At 38.3% G+C, this 21941-nt stretch overlaps 1 protein-coding gene across 3 annotated transcripts in view; it reads right to left on the minus strand.

Annotated features, from left to right (window-relative positions):
• DCP2 (decapping mRNA 2) overlaps positions 1–21941 on the minus strand; it is a 50361-nt gene that overhangs the window by 20778 nt on the left and 7642 nt on the right. For all 3 annotated transcript variants that reach the window (XR_008555823.1, XM_054714997.1, XM_008144470.3), the window contains exons 3-8: positions 16471–16598; positions 15989–16087; positions 7131–7283; positions 6913–7025; positions 6699–6806; positions 3999–4134 (exon numbers count right to left, since the gene is read on the minus strand). Coding sequence is in view for 2 of the 3 variants with exons in the window: in XM_054714997.1 (XP_054570972.1) it covers positions 3999–4134; positions 6699–6806; positions 6913–7025; positions 7131–7283; positions 15989–16087; positions 16471–16598 (737 nt within the window). In the remaining variant the exon portion in view is untranslated. The remainder of the gene's footprint in view (positions 1–3998; positions 4135–6698; positions 6807–6912; positions 7026–7130; positions 7284–15988; positions 16088–16470; positions 16599–21941) is intronic.

The following is a 21941-nucleotide window of genomic DNA, read 5'->3' on the forward strand; positions in this document are numbered from 1 at the left end:
TCATTATTTGCATATGACATGATATAAAGAACTCTAAAGAGTCCACTAATATGCTATTAGAATTGATAAATGAACTATTCAATAAAGTAGCAGGATACAAAATTAATATTCAGAAATCAGTTGCAATTTTATACACCAATAACAAACTATCAGAAAAATAAATTTAAAAATAAACAATCCCATGATCTCACTCATCTATGGATAATAAAAAAAATTATAAGCTGTTGAACAAAAAGACAGATACAGAGACAGTAAAGCATCAAACAGACTATCAAATTACAGGGGGAAGGTTAGGGAGAGGTGGGGGAGACAAGAGATCAACTGAAGGACTTATATGCATGCATATAAGCATAACCAATGGACACAAAACTCGGGGGGGGTGGGTGAGGGCATGTATGGGTGTGGGGTGGGGGGACAATGGTAAGATATGTACACATATAATACCTTAATAAAAAAATAATAATAAATAAATAAATAAACAATCCCAATTCATTAAATAAATAAAAAAAAACACCCAGGAATAAATTTAAACAAGATGGTAAAACACCTGTGCCCAGAAAAGAGTAAGTCATAGAAGAAATTGAAGATAGAAAGAAATGGAGGCATATACAGTGCTCATGAACAGGAAGAATTAACATCATTTAAATGTCCATACTACCCATAACAATCTATTGATTCACAGCAATCCATATCAAAATACCAATGGCATTTTTCACAGAACCATAACAAATAATCCAAAAATTTGTATGTAACCACAAAAAACCCTGAATAGCCAAAACAATCTTGATAAGAACAAAGTTGGAGGTATCATGCGACCTAGTATCAAACTATACTATAAGGCTGTAGTAATCAAAACAGCATAATACTGGCATAAAAACAGACACATAGATCAATGAAACAGAAATAAACCCACACCTATATCATCAATTCATCTATGACAAAGGAGGTAAAAATATACAATGGTGCAAAGACAGTTCTCTTCAATTAATGGTGCTGTGAAAACTAAACAGACTTGCCCTGGCTGGTTTTGCTCAGTGGATAGAGCATCAGCCTGCGGACTGAAGGGTCCCAAGTTTGATTCCAGTCAGGGGCACATGCCTGGGTTGCGGGCTTGATCTCCACTGGGGGACGTGCAGGAGGCAGCCAATCAATGATTCTCTCTCATCATTGATGTTTCTATCTCTTTCCCCTCTCCCTTCCTCTCTGAATCAATAAAGATATATTAAAAAAGAAAAAGAAAAAAAAACTCAACAGACTCATGTCACAGAAACTGATAACTTTCTTACACCATATATAAGAATAAACTCAAAATGGATTAAAGATTTCAATATAAGACGCCCCCCCAAAACCATAAAACTCCTAGAAAAATCAGTAGGCAGTAAACTTTTTCATATCACTCTAATTTTTTTTAAGTATGTCTCCTCAGGGAAGGAAAACAGAAAAAGTAAACAAATGGGAGGGACTACATCAAACTAAAGAGTTTTTTGATAGCTCAGGAAACCATCAACAAAACAAAAAGGTAACCTACTGAATGGGAGAAGATATTTGCCAATGATAAATCTGATAACCAGTTAATATCCAAAATACCTAAGGAACTCATATAAGTTAACACACACACACACAAAAACAAAAAACAATAAACAATCTGATTTAAAAAATGAGAAGAGGCCCTGGCTGGGTAACTCAGTTGGTTAAAGTGTCCTCTTGATACACCAAGGTTGCAGGTTCGATCCCTGGTCAGGGCACATACAAGAATCAACCAATGAATGCCTAAGTAAGTAGGATAATAAAATGGTATTTCTTTCTCTCTTCCTCTCTCTCTCTCAAATCAATAACTTTTTTTAAAAAATGGGCAGAGGACCAGAATAGACATTTCTCCAAAGAGAACATACAGATGGCCAACGGACATGAAAAGATGCTCAACATCAATAATCATCAAGGAAACGCAAATTAAAACCACAATGAGATATCACCTCACACCTGTCAGAATGGCTACTATCAATAAATTAAGAAACAAGTGTTGGGTAAGATGTGGAGAAAAGGGAGCCCTTGAACACTGTTGTTGAGATTACAAATTAGTGCAGCCACTATAAAAAACAGTAGAGAGGCTCCTAAAAAAATTCAAAATAGCCCAGCTGGCATGGCTCTGTAGTTGAGTGTTGACCTATGAATCAGGAGGTCACGGTTCGATTCCCGATCAGGACATATACCCAGATTGCAGGCTTGATCTCCAGTGTAAGGCATGCAGGAGGCAGCCAATCAATGATTCTCTCTCATCATTGATGTTTCTATCTCTTTCTCCCCCTCTCTCTTCCTCTCTGAAATCAATAAAAATATTTTTAACAACAAAAGAAAAATTAAAAATAGAACTACCATATGGCCCAGCAATCCCACTTCTGAATATTTATCTACAAAAAAATCCCAGGCACTAATTCAAAAAGATATATACACCCCTATGTTCACTGCAGCATTATTTACAATAGCCAAGATGTGGAAGCAACCTAAGTGTCTACTGATAGATAAATGGATAAAGAAGAAGTATTACTTACTAGTATATAAATGAAATATTACTCAGCCTTAAAGAAAGAATGAAATCTTAATATTTGCAACAACATGGATGTACCTAGAGGGTATTATGCTAAGTGAAATAAGTCAGACAGAGAAAGGCAAATACCATTTGATTTTACTTGTATCTAAAAAACAAAGTAAACAAACAAACAAAAAAATAGAAACAAACTCACAAATACAGAGAACAAACTGATGGTTGCCAGATGAAAATCAAATTCAATTCCAGTCAAGGGAATATGCCCAGGTTATAGGCTCAATCCCCAGCAAGGGGCGTGCCATTTGTTGGAAAAAGGTAAAGGGGTTAAGAAGTACAAATTGGCAGTTACAAAACAGTCACAGAGATATAAAGTACAGCATAGGGGATACAGTCAATCTATAATAATAAAAGCGTAATATTCCCACTCCTGGGAATATATCCGAAGAAACTAGAAACACCAATCAGAAAGGATATATGCACCCCTATGTTCATAGCAGCACAATTTACAATAGCTAAGATTTGGAAACAACCTAGGTGCCCGTCAGCAGATGACTTGATCAGAAAACTGTGGTACATCTACACAATGGAATACTATGCTGCCATAAAAAAGAAGGAATTCTCATCATTTGCAGCAACCTGGATGGAATTGGAGAACATTATGCTAAGTGAAATAAGCCAATCAATGAAAGAAAAATACCACATGATCTCACTCATTTATGGATAATAAAGAACATTATAAACTGATGAACAAAAATATAGATACAGAGACAGTAAAGCATCAAACAGACTGTCAAATTATGTACACATATAATACCTAATAAAAAAAAGTGGGGGAAAAAATAAAAGCATAATATGCTAATTAGACCGGACTCCTTCCAGATATGCTTCCGGATGACCTTCCGAAAGAAGCCAGGGCTGCAAGGGTCCCGGGTGCCAGAGGGAAACTGGTGCCAGCAGCCAGGGGAAGAAAGGCCTACTCTTGCATGAATTTTGTGCATCAGGCTTCTAGTAATATTGTAATAACCATATATGGTGTCATATGGGTACTAGACTTAGGGTGATCGCTTTGTAAGTTATATAAGTTTATAATCACTGTTTTATACCTGAAACTAATATTATATTGTATGTCGACTGCAATTGAAAAATAAAAAATTTTAAAGAAGAAAATAAACTGTTGTATAATTATAGACTAGAATACAACACAGGAAGGAACCTTTCACTGATAGCATATATAACAAAGTCAGATGTTAATCCTTTCACTTACTGAATTTATAGCCATGCTATAAAAGTGAAGGGAGTCTCAGGCCAGCTTCAAATCACAAGTCAGAAACACAGGATTCTTTCATCAACAATTCAGAGCTCTAAAACTATTAATTAGCAATTCCTCAACTCAGATAGGTTTCAAAGTCAAATGACCTAAAGTTATGAAAATCTTTAAATGTGTATCACTCACCTTTGCTTTTAGAAGGTCAGACATTTCAGAATGATTATTATATGGCTTTTGCTGCAGGGGCTGCCTGTGCTTTACCCATTGGTCGCCTGGGGAACCTTCTGGAAATAACTGCTGACTGTGGCGGAATTTGGTTCGACTATACCAAGATTTAAAAAATAAAAATCACATCAGAAAATTTTCTCTTATAGCTCTTCTACCACTTTGATAATTTATCTTATAGACTACAAATTTTACTTTCTTATTGACTATCTCCCACTATTGGAGTGTAAGTCTGCTTTGTCTATTATCACCAGCATGGAGAAGAGTATTTGAATGAATAATCCGTTATTTTTAATCCCAAACTTTTCTGAACTATCCATACCATCTCTTCCCTATGAGTGGTTATACATTTAAAAATGTGAAAACAATTCTGCCTAAATTTACTTGAAACAAATGTAAGTGGACTTTCCTTCTTAATAGGACAGACTACTCATATTCTTACTGGCATGTTTAAAGTATACAGTTTGATTCTACAAAGGTCAAGTATGGACCACATCCATGTTGGAAGAGGATATGAAAAATTAAGCTATACTCCAAAGCAAAATATTAAGGGGCCCAAGACAAAGGCTGAGCAAATTAAATAAGTATCTAGTCATAAAATTTTTATGCAAAATAATTTCATTATGAAAGATTGCACTCATGCAATAGTTTGGAATAAATCCCGTTCTATAGCACACTCCCATATATAATACAATACAGTCACTAATCCAAAGAACCATATTATTCAGTAAGATTGTTTCTGAATATTTTGGAATTCTTCCTCTTTCTCACTTAAAAATTACAATATTGCCCTAGCCGGTTTGGCACAGTGGATAGAGCATCGACCTGCGGACTGAAGGGTCCTGGCTTCAATTCCAGTCAAGGGAGTATGCCCAGGTTATGGGCTCAATCCCCAGCAAGGGGTGTGCAAGAGGCAGCTGATCAATGATTCTCTCTCATCATTGATGTTCCTATCTCTTCCTTCCTCTCTGAAAAATCAATAAAAATATATTTTAAAAATAAACCATGATCTTTAAAAATAAAATTTTAGACTCTCAACTCTTTCTTTAGACAAAATTCAGATACTTCAATACATTATCACAGACATTAGATTATGCACTAAAAACACATACTTCCCTCCCTAAGAAACCTGAAATGTGATTAAAGTAGTTGGTTTATTATCTCCTTATTCTACTCTCCAACACCATAAACCCTAAGACTAAAAGGTATGGTTGTCATTTCATACAGATTTTCCAAACATGAACAGTCAATATTTTTTTCCACTCACTATTTTATAACTTTTCAACAGTATCTTGTATCTTTCAAAACTGGCTGCATTCTTGTTTACTTTACACTTTTTAACTGTTTCACTTATATCTAGTGGTATATAATTTGATTATAATAATCAGTTTCTGATAGGCAAAACTGACATTTACATTTAGTTCAAGCGCCTGTCCTCATAAAACCCAAATAAAATGGAATATTCTCTATGTATTTAAAAAATATTCACTGTCAATGTGGTTTCCTTCTATTGTTTAATTTTTGAAGCTCTGGGATTAAAAACAGAACATCTAAATTAAAAAAATGTAAAAAGCAACTCTTTTAACCTAACATAGGCAAAGTTCTAACAAATTGACTACAAATATATGCTTATTGAACAAAATTACTCAGCCTACTCTGTAATTATGATTTATACATTATTAAGTTCCAACCAAGAAAATGTTCTTGTGGTTTATAACCATGTAATAGTCACTCTTTATAGTATGAGGCAAAGAAAAGAAGCCCACCCAAGTCTTCAGTTCTTTCTGAACAAGTAATACATGAGCATCCTTCACCTCCTCTACACAAGAAACAGACCTCAACATATGGTCCATTCAACCGTTTTCAGAAACTCGAGTATCTCTAAAGTAGAATATGAGAGCCCTAACTGGTTTGGCTCAGTGGATAGAGCATCGGCCTGCGGACTCAAGGGTCCCTGGTTCGATTCCGATCAAGGGCATGTACCTTGGTTGCGGGCACATACCGAGTAGGGAGTGTGCAGGATGCAGCTGATCGATGTTTCTCTCTCATTGATGTTTCTAACTCTCTATCCCTCTCCCTTCCTCCTGTAAAAAATCAATAAAATATATATATTTAAAAATAAAATAAGCCGAAACCGGTTTGGCTCAGTGGATAGAGCGTCGGCCTGCGGACTCAAGGATCCCAGGTTCGATTCCGGTCAAGGGCATGTACCTTGGTTGCGGGCACATCCCCAGTAGAGGGTGTGCAAGAGGCAGCTGATCCATGTTTCTCTCTCATCGATGTTTCTAACTCTCTATCCCTCTCTCTTCCTCTGTAAAAAATCAATAAAATATATTTAAAAATAAAATAAAATAAAATAAAGTAGAATATGAGAACAGAGAAGTAACAGTATAAACACACACACAGCTGATTTCTCTTTTCCTCCTCTTCGATCTATCCATCTCAAGAATCGGTACCCTTTGTATACTTTTTAAAATGTGCCAAAAGCTCCTTCCCTTTCATCTCATAAACATTTTAAAAACCCAGTAACAAAATAGTTCCTATAAAGGAATCCAACACCTCTGTAAACTTCAGAAGCAAACTGCTACTGTATTAAAAACTATCAGAAAGTCAGAATCCTATGAATATATTTCCTTTTCTTTTTTTAATATATTTCTTTACCTCAATTTTTCCACAGTCGGTTTAGCTGGTGTGCTACTAGTTGAGGAAAATCCATTGTCACTATCTGAGGAATCTCCAAATCTTCGAGAAAGCCAGTCCCTTAATGGTCTATGGAAACATTAAGAATTCACCTTTAAAACTTGGCTATATGAAGAAACTGAGTATCAGAATTATGAAGGTTAGTTGTTTTTTATTTCAAGAAATATGAACATACCTAATAAAGGGAATAGCCATAAAAAATTTGTTAGGAGCCAAACCAAGTTTGGATTTTGGGGTCATATCATTTCTATGACAGGGCAATTTCTCTATGGAGAACCATTCAATGTTCTGAAACACAAGAAAAAAATAATTCGCTTAGTTAATGATTATCAGAGTTTCTGAAAGCAATTTCCTACTTCATCCAGCAACCTGAAAGTATTTTCAATTCCATACCCGAATTTCTCTTCTGGTTTTCGGGTTAAATTTTGTGTCTTTTGGAATTCCTGGAATGATGTACAAACGAGCAAGCTGGTCATTTATTCGAAGTTCAATGTAATCATCCTTACAAATATAATCTTTGATATCAAAACCAGTTTCTTCAAAAACCTGGAAATAAAAAATTTGGATGATAATTTTCAATTTTTTTATATATATGTATTTTATTTATTTATTTATTTATTTATTTTTTATTTATTTATTTTAGGGAGAGGGATAGAGAGTTAGAAACATCAATGAGAGAGAAACATCGATCAGCTGCCTCCTGCACACTCCCTACTGGGGATGTGCCCACAACCAAGGTACATGCCCTTGACCGGAATCGAACCCGGGACCCTTGAGTCTGCTGGCCGATGCTCTATCCACTGAGCCAAACCGGCTAGGGCGATAATTTTCAATTTTTGCTGTCAGACCTCCAATTTATTAAAATTTGCTTATTTCAAAGGAGAAAATTCAGGTATATCCAGGCAATTAAAGGCATGAAAGCACTAGGCAGGAAATCAGAATATTCCAGGGTCTAGTTCTAGCTCTGCCTCTATTGAATTGTTCCACTATGGTAAAACTTCTTTACATATCTGAGTCTAAGTTTCTTCAGCTATTCAATGAAGGGAGATGTGTGATATTGTGATTTACAATAATAAATATATTTTGACTTGGTCTTCTTCTTTCTGGTGCACAGTTCCTAAAACCCTTGGAATTTCCTAAGTGATAAGAGCATCAAAGGTATCTTTTATGTTAATGAAATGATTTTTTAAAATATTTTTATTGATTTCAGAGAGGAAAGGAGAGGGTTAAAGAGAGGGAAACATCAATGATTTGAGAGAATCATTGATCAGCTGCCTCTTGCACGCCCCCTACTTACTGGGGATCAAGCTTGCAACCAAAGCATGTGCCCTTAGCCAGAATTGAACCTGGGACCCTTCAGTCGGCAGGCCATTGCTCTATCCACTGAGCAAAACCAGCGAGGGCAATGAAGTGATTTTTAAGCCCACTGGGAAGGATGGAGGCTTGGTTCCCAGGAGAACCAACCAAGTGAGTAGAGGGCTGGAACCCTCCAGGGAGGGAAGAGAGGCTGCGACTGGGCTCATTAGCTATGGCCAATGATTTAATAGGCTATACCAGAGTCACAAAGCCTCCACAAAAACCCAAGAGAACAGATTTCAAGAACTTCAAGGTTTTTGATCACGAGGAGATTTGGAGAATGCTGCTCTAGGAGAAGGCATGGAAACTCCACGTACTTTCCCCATCCCTTGCCCTATGCATCTCGTCCATCTCGCTGTTCCTGAGTTATATTCTTTTCTAATTAATCAGTGCTTTGTAAGTAAAATGTTTTTCTGAGTTCTGTGAGATACAGGATCCATGAATCGATATATATACCAAACTACAGATTTTAAAATGTCTTAAATAAAACTGTTTTCAAACATGAAAATTGAATTGTGAATACTAACATTTAAATGGACAGATTTCAGAAGTACAGCTACAACCAACTGGGTGGGGGTGGGGATATAAATGCAAAAGAACTGAAAACTAGGGAGCTGGGTCAATGGTTCTAAGACTGCCTTTCCTCAGTAAGGCCTCAAAGGCTGGGGGAGGATGAACTGAAAAAACGTAAATCTCAGGAATTAATGCTACATCTAACCCTCTCACCTTTTCATCAACCAAAGAAGCCATGCTTAATCTGATTAAATACTGGGCTTCTGTTTAAAACAAAAAACCATTAGTCTCTTCTAGACTTAAAGTTCATCTTCAAGTAACAATTATATTATTCTGACAATGTCCTTACCCACTTCACCCGCAAAATCAAAACAACTCTGGACTCTCAGTGGCTAAAAATTACTGTGGATCTTTTATGCTGGAGTTCCTCCCCTTCCCTCTATATTTAGCATCTCCTCATCAACCAATGGAACAGACATTAAAACATGTGCACAGGCCTGAATCTCTTACAAGTTAAGTGTGTGGAGGAACTTCCTACTCAATCTTTTTATCTCTTCCCTCCTTGTCAGTTCATGTACATCTTCCTATCTTTCTCAATCGGGAACATCTATACTTGTCTCAGGCATGTTAAGTCTGTGACTGTCAATTTAAGTTCCTCCAAGACACCTAACTCATTTCTATCACAATTTCTATACACTCCTAAATATGCTAAAATACGTATTGATTGTCTTGGCTGGGTGGCTCAGCTGGTTGGAGCATCATCCCGTATACCAAAAGGTTGCAGGTTCGATTTCTGATCAGGGCAGTATTTACCAAGAAAATTTTTGAATAACACACATGTACAAACACAAATGACAAAAAAAAAAAAATTATATTGATCTGACAGAGAGAAAGTGGAGGAAAGAAGAAAAGAGGAAAGAAGGAGAGGGGGAGAGAAAAAGGGAAAGATGGAGAGGGGGAAAAAGAGAGAAGACAGACAGACATGCCCCCAGAAGAGAGAGAGGGAGAGGGGTGAGAGAGAGAAAAAGAGAGATTGATTCATCAGTTGCCTCCCACACATGCCCCGACTGGGGATCGAACCCACAACCTGGTTATGTGCCCTGACCAGGAATCGAACCTACCACCTTTTAAGCAGGGGACAACACTCCAACCAACAGAGCTACACTGGTCAGGGCACAACAAAAATTTTTAATATCACACCTTCTGTGAATCAAATCCATTCCTATATCTGTAATGCATAGTTAATTTTCCTGGCACATGGAATACATTAACTTCTCAAAAATTACCAGATAAAAATCCCTAACTAAGATTTAAAAACATGATACTCAAAGAGCACCAGCATAGACAAATGATGAAATCATCTACCTATGTCCTTTAAGTCTAGGAAGAGGTAAAATAAGCCAACCAGTAGTTCCTCTGTATAAATTCTACAAAGATAAAATCATACAATTGCAGAGTCAAATTCATTACAATAAAACATATTGTTTGGCCAAATATAAGCAACAATATAAAATCTTAAAACTACAAGTGAACTGCCAAGTATCACTTGCCTGTTCTCAAGATCAGCTGATGTTTCACCACAACTAACAACAAAAATAGTGAGGTTATCCTAACATATTCTTTCAACAATACCTAGAAAACATTTTTCATTTTTGTCCTAACTCTACTTCACTGAATAAAAGTGATCAGAAAAAAACAATTAACAAAGGTGAACCAAAAGGTCAAAAGAGAAAATTGGAAATTACTAAGTAAGATGAACCTTAGCTTTCTGTCAACAATCATTCAAACCTTCTCCCTGACCCTGGTCGGGTAAGCTCAGTTGATTAGATAGAGCAGTGATGGGCAATCTTTTGAGCTTGGTGTGTCAAACTTCGCCAAAAAAATGAGCATAACTCGGGTAGTGTGTCACTTTGAGGAAAAAACATTATTTCGCAAATGTTTCATCCTCAGGAGCAGCAAATGTTTCATCCTCGGCATGCGGCGGCCTCAGCGGCCGCATGTCATCAGAAATGGCTACGCGTGCCGAAACCGGTTTGGCTCAGTGGATAGAGCATCGGCCAGCGGACTCAAGGGTCCCGGGTTCAATTCCGGTCAAGGGCATGTACCTTGGTTGCGGGCACATCCCCGGTGGGGGGTGTGCAGGAGGCAGCTGATCGATGTTTCTCTCTCATTGATGTTTCTAACTCTCTATCCCTCTCTCTTCCTCTCTGTAAAAAATCAATAAATTAAAAAAAAAATACTCTCATTAAAAAAAAGAAGAAATGGCTACGCGTGTCAGTGCTGACACGCGTGTCATAGGTTCGCCATCAATGAGATAGAGCATCATCCCCTTATGACATGGTTGTAAGTTTGATTCCCGTTCAGGGCACATTCAACAATCAATCAATGAATGCATTAGTGCAGTGGTCGGCAAACTCATTAGCCAACAGAGCCAAATATCAACAGTACAATGATTGAAATTTCTTTTGAGAGCCAAATTTTTTAAACTTAAACTATATAGATAGGTACATTGTTATTAACTTAATTAGGGTACTCCTAAGCTGGCCTTTGCTAAAAACTCAAGGGGCCATAAAGCCACATGTCGCTCGCGAGCCACAGTTTGCCAACCACTGCATTAGTGAAACAACAAAATAGGTTTCTTTCTCTCAAATCAATTTAAAAAACAAACAAAAAACCTTCTTCCTGAGAAGCCGACTTGCCCCTGCTTCTTTAAGCTCAGTCCATATATACAGTCCTTATGGGATGTGGCAATATATAGTGAAATAATAATATAATTATAATAAACCAAAATAAAATGCTATAAGAATCAAATTAAAATATTAGCAACGTAATATAAGGGTAATCATCCATGGTAGAACAGCATAACTTACAAGCAAGAGAAAAGGTGCTTAAGACATCAGCCTAAGTCTAATGAATAGCAGCTGAAAATTAGGACAAAAACCTCTCCATATATATTAATAAGGTGAAAATGAAAGGAACAATGTGATATTAATATAAACTCCTATAAAGAATGGAATAGCAATCTAATTTTCATCTGAGACTGAACACTGGTGGTTCCTCCTCTCAAACAGTGCAGCTTATCTTATACTGTAGCACCACCCAGTAGCAGAATGACAAACTGCAACTCTAGAACTAGTTGAATACTCTCATCCCTCAAAAATGGCAACTGCTATGGACTGAAATGTCTGTGTTCCTTCAAATTCTTATGCTGAAGTCAGAGCCCCCAACGTGACTATATTTGGAGATAGGGCCTGTGAGGTGATAAAGGTTAAAAGAAGTCATATGGGTGGGATTAATAGGGCTAATGCTCTTATAAGAAAAGGAAGTTCCTCTCTCTCTGGCAGCCAGGAAAGGCCTTGTGAACATACAGTGAGAAGGCTGCCAGCTGCAAGCCAGGATGAGAGCTCTCACCAGGAATCCAATAAGCAGGTACCTTGATCTTGGACTTCCCAAACTCAGAACTAAGAATTTCTGTTCTTTAAGTCACCCAATCTGTGGTATTTTGTTGTGGCAGCCTATGTAGACTAATACAGCAATACTCTACCTTAATACCAAAATCTTTCTCTCTTTATGACGACGGTGGTCATTTAAAAATCAGGAATACAAGTCAAAAGACTTGCCTTTAAAAATTCTAATCCAGGGAGCATTTGAGATCTTGCTTCTCAGCAACTGTCATCAGTTTGAGCTCAAATAAACTCGTAAAAAAACTGTTTTAATTCCAATCCAAAATTTTATATAAATTAAACTCGAGCCTTTTCTGACAAGGTCCTTTATCAGGATGTTATATAGATCAAAAAAGAGAGAAGATCAATTCTTATTATCAAAGTGAAATAATTTTTCCCTGAATTTAAGGAACTACCGTTTCTCAGAGCAAAACAAAAACTCTAAAACAAACAAAAATTTCATATTGATCCAAATCAGAAAGGTAAATTTTATTAGAAGATACACTTAAAAAAATCACAAATTATTTGTTTAAATCTGTTTGTTTAGAAATACCCATTTGCAAATATTCCTGACTACCTAAATTGTAGTAGTCAAGAACATTGACGCCAGGACCCATTTACCAGGGTTTTACATGCCCGTTCTTCTGCTTACTAACTGTGTGACGTTGGGCACATTAATAAACTACTCAGTTTCAGTTCTTTGCCTGTAAAATGGAGATAACCTCCCATAATGGTTGTATCCCTCTCCAAAAGACTCTCTTAGATCCTATCATCCACACTCCATTCTCCTATTCCCCATGCCCTAAGAATAAATTTTATTTACTTTCTTACAAATTATGGTAATCTCTAGTCATTACTGAAATCAGCACCACATGAACAGGACCACCTTATGTTAGTATCCCAGAGCAGAGAACAAGATAAAGCAAAATGAAAACTGGGTGCCTCAGTTCACAGGTTAACTGCCTCTCTCTTACCCCAAATATCCTATTTCTGCATCATCCTGATTCTTTCCAATATCTACACTAATAAAAGAGAAATATGCAAATTGGCCCTACCTCCACAACGTCCACCAGCCAATCAGGAGTGAGTATGCAAATTAACCCAACAAAGATGGCGAGTTAATTTGCTTATGCAGGCATGGAGCGGCTGGGCGGGGCAGGACTCCTCCTATGAGGGGAAAGGCGGGGGGCAGAGGGAGCTACAAGAGTGGCGCTCCGACTGGAGCGCAAGACTGAAGGCTCCGACTGGAGCGAAGGCAGAAGGCGGTGGCTGGAGCAAAGGCCTGGGTCCCAGGTGTCAGAGGAAAACCGGTGCCGGCAGCCAGGGGAAGGAAGGCCTATTCTTGCACGAATCTTCGTGCAACGGGCCTCTAGTCCTATATAATAATATGCAAATCAACCAAACAGTGGATCGACCGGTCGCTATGACACTCACTGACCACCAGGGGGCAGATGCTCAACGCAGGAGCTGCCGCCTGGTGGTCAGTGAGCTCCCACAGATGGAGCGCCGCTCAGCCGAGCACAGCAGCGGTGGCGGGAATCTCTCCTGCCTCCGTGGCAGCACTAAGGATGTCCCCCGAGGGCTCCCGGACTGTGAGAGGGCGCAGGCTGGGCTGAGGGACCTGCCACTTGAGTGCACGAATTTCGTGCACCGAGCCTCTGGAGTGCATAACACTAGTCACAGAGAGGGTTCTAGTGGTAGATGCAGATAGACCTTTTAGGTCCAGGGTACTTCAGTTTAACAAGTGTTGGTATCTGATTTCCTCCAAGTTCTCCCAAGACTCAATTATAGAGACAGCTGAGCTGAGCTCACTCCGTTTAGCCTAAATTTGTTATTCCAGTTAATGTAGTGTCTTTTCAGAACCTCATGACAACTATCTCTGCCATAAGTCTAACTCCATGAACAGGGCTACAGATCAATACCTCTAAGTAAGATGCTATGGTTCCTATTTTGTCCTTCTTTAGAAGTAAGAGGACTACAGAGTTGGAAGACTAAAAGGGAAGACTTTACAACTGCTCCACTGCATCTCCTGCCATCATGAGAAGGCAGGGTTCTTTGGAAAAGCCCAATAATGCTGGGAATAGAAGGCAGCAAGAAAACAGGAAAACCAAATAGGAGATGGACTGACTCCATAAAAGAAGCCATCAGCATAAGTCTTCTGGAGCCGAGCAAGGCTGTTGAGGACAGAACATTCTAGATAATATCAATCATTCAGAGTCGTCAAGAGCAAGAGTCAACTCAATAGCACATAACATACACACACACACACACACACACACACACACACACACACACTAACACACACACAGAAAGAAGGAATATGGCAATTCCTCACCTGCTTCCTAAACAGCTTTCAATTTTTTTTTAAGAATATTTTTTTAAATATATTTTATTGATTTTTTTACAGAGAGGAAGAGAGAGGGATAGAGTTAGAAACATCGATCAGCTGCCTCCTGCACAACCCCTACTGGGGATGTGCCCGCAACCAAGGTACCTGCCCTTGACCGGAATCGAATCTGGGACCCTTGAGTCCGCAGGCCGACGCTCTATCCACTGAGCCAAACCGGTTTCGGCCAGCTTTCAATTTTTAAGGGGTGTGCATAATCCTGCACTTACTTACATATAACTAGAGGCCCGATGCAAGAAATTTGTGCACAGAGGGGGGAGGGGGTCCCTCAGCCTGGCCTGCAACAACACCAGTATCCTGCGCCCCAGCCAGCCTCTGGCCAGAGGCCCTCCCGCCTTCCCTCACCCCCTCCCTCCACGGGCTGGGGCGCACAGGACGCTGGGGCTCGTCGCTGGGGCACCACTGCCAGCCACTATGGGCGCCACCATCTTTTGTAACGGAGTGATGGTTAATTTGCATATTACCCTTTTAATAGATAGGGTGGCTTTGTCTATAAGCTGTTGCAAATACTTGCTTAAATAAGCTATTTCATACTGAATTTAAAATGCAGCAGTTTTGTTTGTCACATCCTACTCCAAAGTAAATAACCACTAATGATTTTTGTCTGATAAATAATTACTAGTGGTTTATAAAAATGTTAACTAGTATCCCTCACAAATAATAAAACCCAAACTTAAACCAGGACATGAACAGTGCTGCAGGAAAATACTGAGTCAAAAATTGTAATGATGATAAACACTAAGGAATTGATAAATAAGAACACAGTACACAATCTATCACAAGGTACTACATAATTAATGCCAAGCAAAAGATAAAGACAACAAGTGCTATTATAGTTCAGAGACTACTGTGAGATAGAGCTGACTCATTAGATTTAAAAAGAGAATTTTAAGTAAGAATAAACTTTAGAAATTATCCACGCTAAACCTCATCTTACAAATAAAAAGGTCAGTTCCTGGGTATAGAACTAGTTGGTGACAGTACTTCAGAAAAAAAAAAAAAAGAGGATAAAATGAGCTGGGTCTAGAAAGGTACCTAGATAGGATTTGAAAAGTCGGGAAGAAGAGAGAAGTTCCAGTAGGAAAAAATATAAGCAAAAGTTTAAGGCTGAGACAAACCAGTAAAATTCAAGGGACAAATAATAAATCCTTTTGATAGTAAATAAAAACAAATTTAGGAAGGGTAAGTTTTGTGTTGGAGGAAGGAAGGGAGTATCAATACTTAAAGAATTAAACTTTATCCTATAGGTAGTGGGAAGCTAGAGTGGGTTTTGAACAACAAATGTCAATTTCTTAGAAAAGCTCAAATTGTGCCTTGTCTGGAAGCCAAGATTAAAAAAAAACACACAAAAAAAGATAAATTGAACCAAAATATTTTACTAATTGCAAATCCAATTCTAAAAGGAAACTAAGAAGAAATGATATCCCTCCCCGTAAGAGTTAGAGATAATAGACAATGAAAGAAAATAGAAACAAATAAGGGAAGAGTAAATGACAGAGATGTGACTAAAAGAAGCAACAGTTGTAACTCACCTCTCTAGCAGCACAATCATGAGGAGCTTCTTCTTTATTTACTTTTCCTTTTGGAAATCCCCAGCCCGATTTTGCTAGGTATCCCTGAACCAGTAGTACCTACAAAACAAGCAGAGATAGAAATAAAACTTGTCTTGCTTTCCCACACTCCTTTCTAAAAGTGTTTTTCTCCTTCCTTCAGGTAACTGTTATCACCAGTAATTTATACAGTACTTGCTTTATCTCCCATGACTCTGGATATACTACTACCGTGAAGAAAGGCCTTCTGCCCATTTTAAAGTATTCCTTCAACAATGAAAGGGCACTTTGCAATAAGCCATACTGTAACAAGTATAAAATAGTAAGACAGAATGCAGACAAAATTCGCAAAATTTGACCTTTCAGCACTAAAAATCTAATGTATTTTTAAAAATCTCAATTTCAAACACTTGTAGAAATTGTATATATATTTTTCACTAAAAATCTTTCGTTTTATTACTCACATTTTCAAGTGTCTCATCAAGAATAATTGCACCATATGTTGGTACTCCCATTTTGTACTCCTTCCATTCATCCAAAACTTTTTCCACGTCTTCGCCTTGAGGCAGCAAAAATGGACAATGACTGAAGAGTATACATAGTGTTAAGGAAGTTACTTTCTTCCCTAATACAGCCTGAGCACATATATACAGAAAGAGACCTACTTAAATCAACTGTGTATTTTCTATGAAATTACTCAAATGCTCACCTCACTTAAGTTTAACCCTCTTGCTTTTGTTTTTTCACATTTGTTTTGTCTTGAACACATCATTGTTAACTTGTGCATTTAACCTAGATACTAATTAAGTAAATTTGGTTACTCATAGTCCTGGATCCCTAAGTGAACATAAATAAATTCAGGACCATGTGAACACCTCAAATATTTCTCATTAAGTGAGCCAAATTCATCATATCAGGAGTCAACAGACACTGAAGTGAATAGCAAGAAACAAGTACAGTATACATACTGGTAAGAGGTAGGAACTGTCAGAACAAGTTAAAGTGGTTAACTGTGGAAGTAGAACTAGGGATGAAGTATACCACTCTACATACTGTGTTTCTTTACCATTTGCATGTATTGCTTTTACAATTAAAAACATTTTTAAGACAAGATTTACTAAGGATTATAGAGAAAGGTAAATCTGGGTATTAAATAGAGCCTGTTTCAAAAGAAATTAGGCATGGCCCCTCCCAAAAACTGGGCAGAGTAAAATAAATTTTTTTTAAAAAGTAAATAAAACTTAAACCTGCACAGTACAGGAAGGGGCAAAAGCAGGTTTACAATTGTAAGTACACAAAACACAGAGTTTATTTTTTAGTTACTAATTACTACAGGCCTGGTGCACGAAATTCGTGCATGGGGAGGGGGGGATCCCCTCAGCCCAGCCTGCACCCTCTCCAATCCAGAACCCCTCAGAGGATGTCTGACTGCTGGTTTAGGGATCAGGCCTAAACCGGCAATCGGACATCCCTCTCACAGTCCAGGACCGCTGGCACCTAACTACTCATCTGCCTGCCTGCCTGATCGCCCCTAACTGCCCACCCTGCCCCCCTGCTGGCCTGGTCTCCCCTCACTGCCCCACCCCTGCCTGCCTGGTCGCCCTGAAGAGGCCGCCCTGCCGGCTTGGTGACCCCACGCAGCCTGTTCAGTCATTTGGTAGTCCCTCACTAACCCCCCTGCCAGCCTGGTCACCCCACGCAGCCTGCGTTCAGTCGTCTGTCTGGTTGTTTCCGTCGTGACAGCCCCTGGCTTTTTATATATTAGGATTGTATTACTAGTGTCCCGGTGCATGGATTCGTGCACATTAAAAGGAAATTAATTAGAATAAATATTTTAATATCACCACTCGCCCTTTCTCCATAACAGAAGTGTCAACCAAGTTCACAATCGACAATGACAGATCGAAACACATGCGTGCAATTGGCGCTAGCGAGAGCTTTATATGTATCTCGCATGCACGAGTCAACTTAGCCTTTTATATATATAAAATAAACTTGCTTAATTAGACCTGCTTTCTGATTTAGCTAAACTTTTTCCAGCCCAGTGAAGCACCCCAACTTCTCTTTCAGATAATTGTCAGCAACATAGCAGTAAATATCAACACAAAGCAGATTATTATTGTAGATTACGCAGGGAGAACAAAGGGTAAAATATTTAACTGCAGCAGTGTTTGACTATATTCTTTGCAGTGAGAAAACCTGAAGTCATTTTTAAGTTCCACAATTTCTTACTTCTTTTCAGTCTGGTCAAGTTTCTAAACTTTCTAAATCTGTTTTCCGGCTAATGAAAATAGGATTCTACTGAGTCTCCTATCTACCTACTCCAGGACTTCTGTGAGGATCAAATGAGTTGAGGAATGTGAAAATGCTTCACAGACATTTGGTTAAAGTATAAAATGTTTGCACCTGGTTATAAATCAAGTTGTGTTCCTGGGCTGAAGAAACTCCAAGGAGGCCAGTCGCTAAGAAGAGAAAGCCGGGCATTGCTATGTGATGTCATTACCGGGCACCCACAGAGGCCGTTTCCGGGCTGGACTGGGCTGTGGGCAGCATTTAGAGCCATGGGGGTCTTGGCAACATTGGCTGCAATTTGATGGGCTGCCACTCCAGGGTGGTGGCAGGACTTAGGTCCCACTTGGGGGAAGCCAAGTGTTGGTTTGTCGGAGCCAGGTCCGTGGTGCCATTTCTTTTAAATGACCAGTGCGCATCATGGCAGCTCCTGCATTGAGCATCTGCCCCTGGTGGCCTGTGAGCATCATAGGTACCAGTCAATGGTCGGACGGACACTTAGGCTTTTATATATATAGATGTTTCTCTCTCTCTCCCTCTCCCTTCCTCTCTAAAATCAATAAAAATATTTTTTAAAAAACAGAGAAATACCCCAGGAATAGAGATAATGTCCAATAGTTCAGAGACCAGGTACTTGTCCAGTTTTTCTTTCTCTTCCTTCTCCCTACAACATTCCTAATTTCAAGGTGCATCAGTGCCTCCACAAAGCAGTATTATCAAATTTTTGTATGTATTAAACAACTTCTTTAAAAATAACAAAAAAGGGTTAGCAAGAAAAAGTACATCAACTGATTTAACTTTGTAAACTATTTACACTCTTCATTTATCCATTTTTCTCCTACCCCAGAACCACACAAAATAAGTGAAATGACCAAGTTCAAGATACACACTTGAAATTAACATTGAAAAGAACCTGGTAAGTACTTACCTCAAGTCCATACAATTAGCAAGTAACAGAACCTAATACAAAATAACCATTTTCCCACTCACAACTCTTCAATCCTCTGTCATACTTAATAGTAATAAAAGCAATTCAATTTAAACAATGGAGTGAAAATTTTTTAAATGCTATTTTTATTTAGAGGCATTATTTAATTTGAAAACCCCATAACATACACTGAATAACTGTTATCATTTCTAATTTTTACTAAAATTCTTACTTGACTACAGTATGAGTTTCTTAACTCCCAAACCAAATTATTTTGTGTCTTAAATCTGGAGTAATGGGCCTTACACAGTAATTCTAAGAGAAAAAAAGGTTACATGGATTAGATAAAGAATGTAAGAATTTTAAGCAAGTCCACTTTTACTACATACATTTCTCTTTTAACAATTCAGTGATTTTTTTTTTTTACATTCTTTTTCTACTCAACTTTTGTTTTTGCAAAACCATGAAAAATCTGCTTTAGGTATAAATAATACCTTACCATTATCTTAGATGATATCAATTTCCTGATGCACAACTTGTCTCAAGGTCTAGCCTCAGTTTCTTATATTCCTTGTCCTTCACATCCATTCCATTTCCAGGCCCAATTCCCACAGCAACATCTGGACCTTGCCATCACTAGAACTATTCTGGCAGTTTGATTAAAATAAAACATCTTTACCATAACTTTTTATCACATTGGTTTAATTACTCACTTTATGGTTATTCTATATTAACCTTTAGCTATTTTCCTTTCTCTGAATTAGCACCCTCCGACTTTTATTTTCTTCCCTAAACAACATGGCCCATCACTTTAATCTCTTAGTAATATCCAAAATTCCTTTGCCGCACTGTTCTCTGAATATAGCTCCCTGGCAAAACTTCAACCCAGGAACAAATCCAGAATATCCAATCTATACCCACACTGCTCAGTGCTTACTGAAGAAAAATCCTAAGACCATTCACAATTTACATAAGAGAAAACAGAGGCACAGAAAAGCACCAAAATCTGCCCAAGGCTGCATGGCTAGTAATACTAACCCAAGAAATCTGCCTACAGAATTCATGCCAGCCCTGGCCGATTGCTCAGTGGTTAGAGCATCAGCCCAGAGACCAGAGACTCAAGTTCGATTCCCGGTCAAGGGCACGTACTTCAGTTGCAGGTACAATCACTGGCCCTGTTGGGGCTACTGTGGGAGGCAACCAATTGATGTCTCTTTCACATTGATGTTCTTCTTTCTTTCTTTCTTTCTTTCTTTCTCTCTCTCTAAAAATCAATGGAGCCGAAGCCAGTGTGGCTCAGTGGATAGATCATCGTGGACTGAAGGGTCCCAGGCTTGATTCCAATCAAGGGCATATGCCCAGGTTGTGGCCTCAATCCCCAGTAGGGAGCATGCAGGTGGCAGCCAATGACTCTCTCAATGATGTTTCTTTCTCTCCTTCTCCTTTCCTCTCTGAAATTAATAAAAATGATTTTTTAAATCAATGGAAAAAATATGCTCCAGTGAGGATTAATAATAACACTTTTATCCTATGCAGTCTCTACTTCAATATCCCATAGGAACCACAAACCAACTTGTCCATAACTGAGCCCATCATTCTGTCACAAAACTTCCTTTCCTTTTTCTACAAATGGAATAGCAAATGCTCAAACCAGAAACCTCAGTACCATCCTTGTTATTTTTCTTCCACCTCTCCTCAGATATCCAAGTTAACAATAATTTTACCTCCTAAATATCACTCAAATTTAACCTCTTCTACTTACTTCTATCACAGGTTTCCATTTCTAATTTGTAAATTAGTGAAATTGCATCTCGCCTTCCTCCAAATCAGTCTCACTATTCCAGAGTTGTCTTTCAAAACATCCATAGAAAGGAAAAAGCCAATGTGGCAAAATGTTAGCAATGGGTCAGTATGTAAGAAGGGTATGATGGTAGTTCACTGTAATACTCTTTCAACTTCTCTATAAGTTGAAGTTTTTTCCCAAAATAAAAAGATTTTTGTTTGTTTAAATAAAAGACCCTTACAAGCTTTAGCCCTGATTTACTCTCCAGTATCATCTCGTCCCACACCATTTACTTGTACTCTAAAACCCAGTCACATTAACTTTTTTCACCTTTTCACATAGATCTTTCTCACACAAACCACTTCCTCCAAAGAAAACTTTTATCTACCTCCAAGTCTAGGCTGAGTATTCCTCTCCTCTGTTCCTACTGAGCCCTTTACTACCCTATCATAACTTACCATACTGCACTGTAATCATTCCCTTTCCTGTCTCCCCCTCCTCTTCTTGAAGACAGGGACTGAATCTACCTTGTTCACTCATAATGCCTGGCACAGAGTAAGCACTGTTATTTAATCAAGTCTATTATGTTAGCAATGACAGTTTTTTCTCCATATAAATGAATTTAAAGAAACATAACTAAAGCAGGTTTTCAATTTTTTTAAAACAGCATGGAAAGCTTTAAACTCATGTGCATATATACACACAAAATTTTATCCAGAACCCCAAAGTATATAAAATTACTTTAGTAGAACCCCGAGTTTATGCAAAGTAGATCAGTGATGGCGAACCTCTGACACGCGTGTCAGTGCCATTTCTGATGACACGTGGCCGCTGAGGCGGCCACATGCCGAGGATGAAACATTTATGTTATTTAAACTATAAATATCGCGAAATAATGTTTTTTCCTCAAAGTGACACACTACCCGAGTTATGCT

Source organism: Eptesicus fuscus, chromosome 4 (genome assembly GCF_027574615.1).
Source record: "Eptesicus fuscus isolate TK198812 chromosome 4, DD_ASM_mEF_20220401, whole genome shotgun sequence".
NCBI classification, from domain to species: Eukaryota; Metazoa; Chordata; class Mammalia; order Chiroptera; family Vespertilionidae; genus Eptesicus; species Eptesicus fuscus.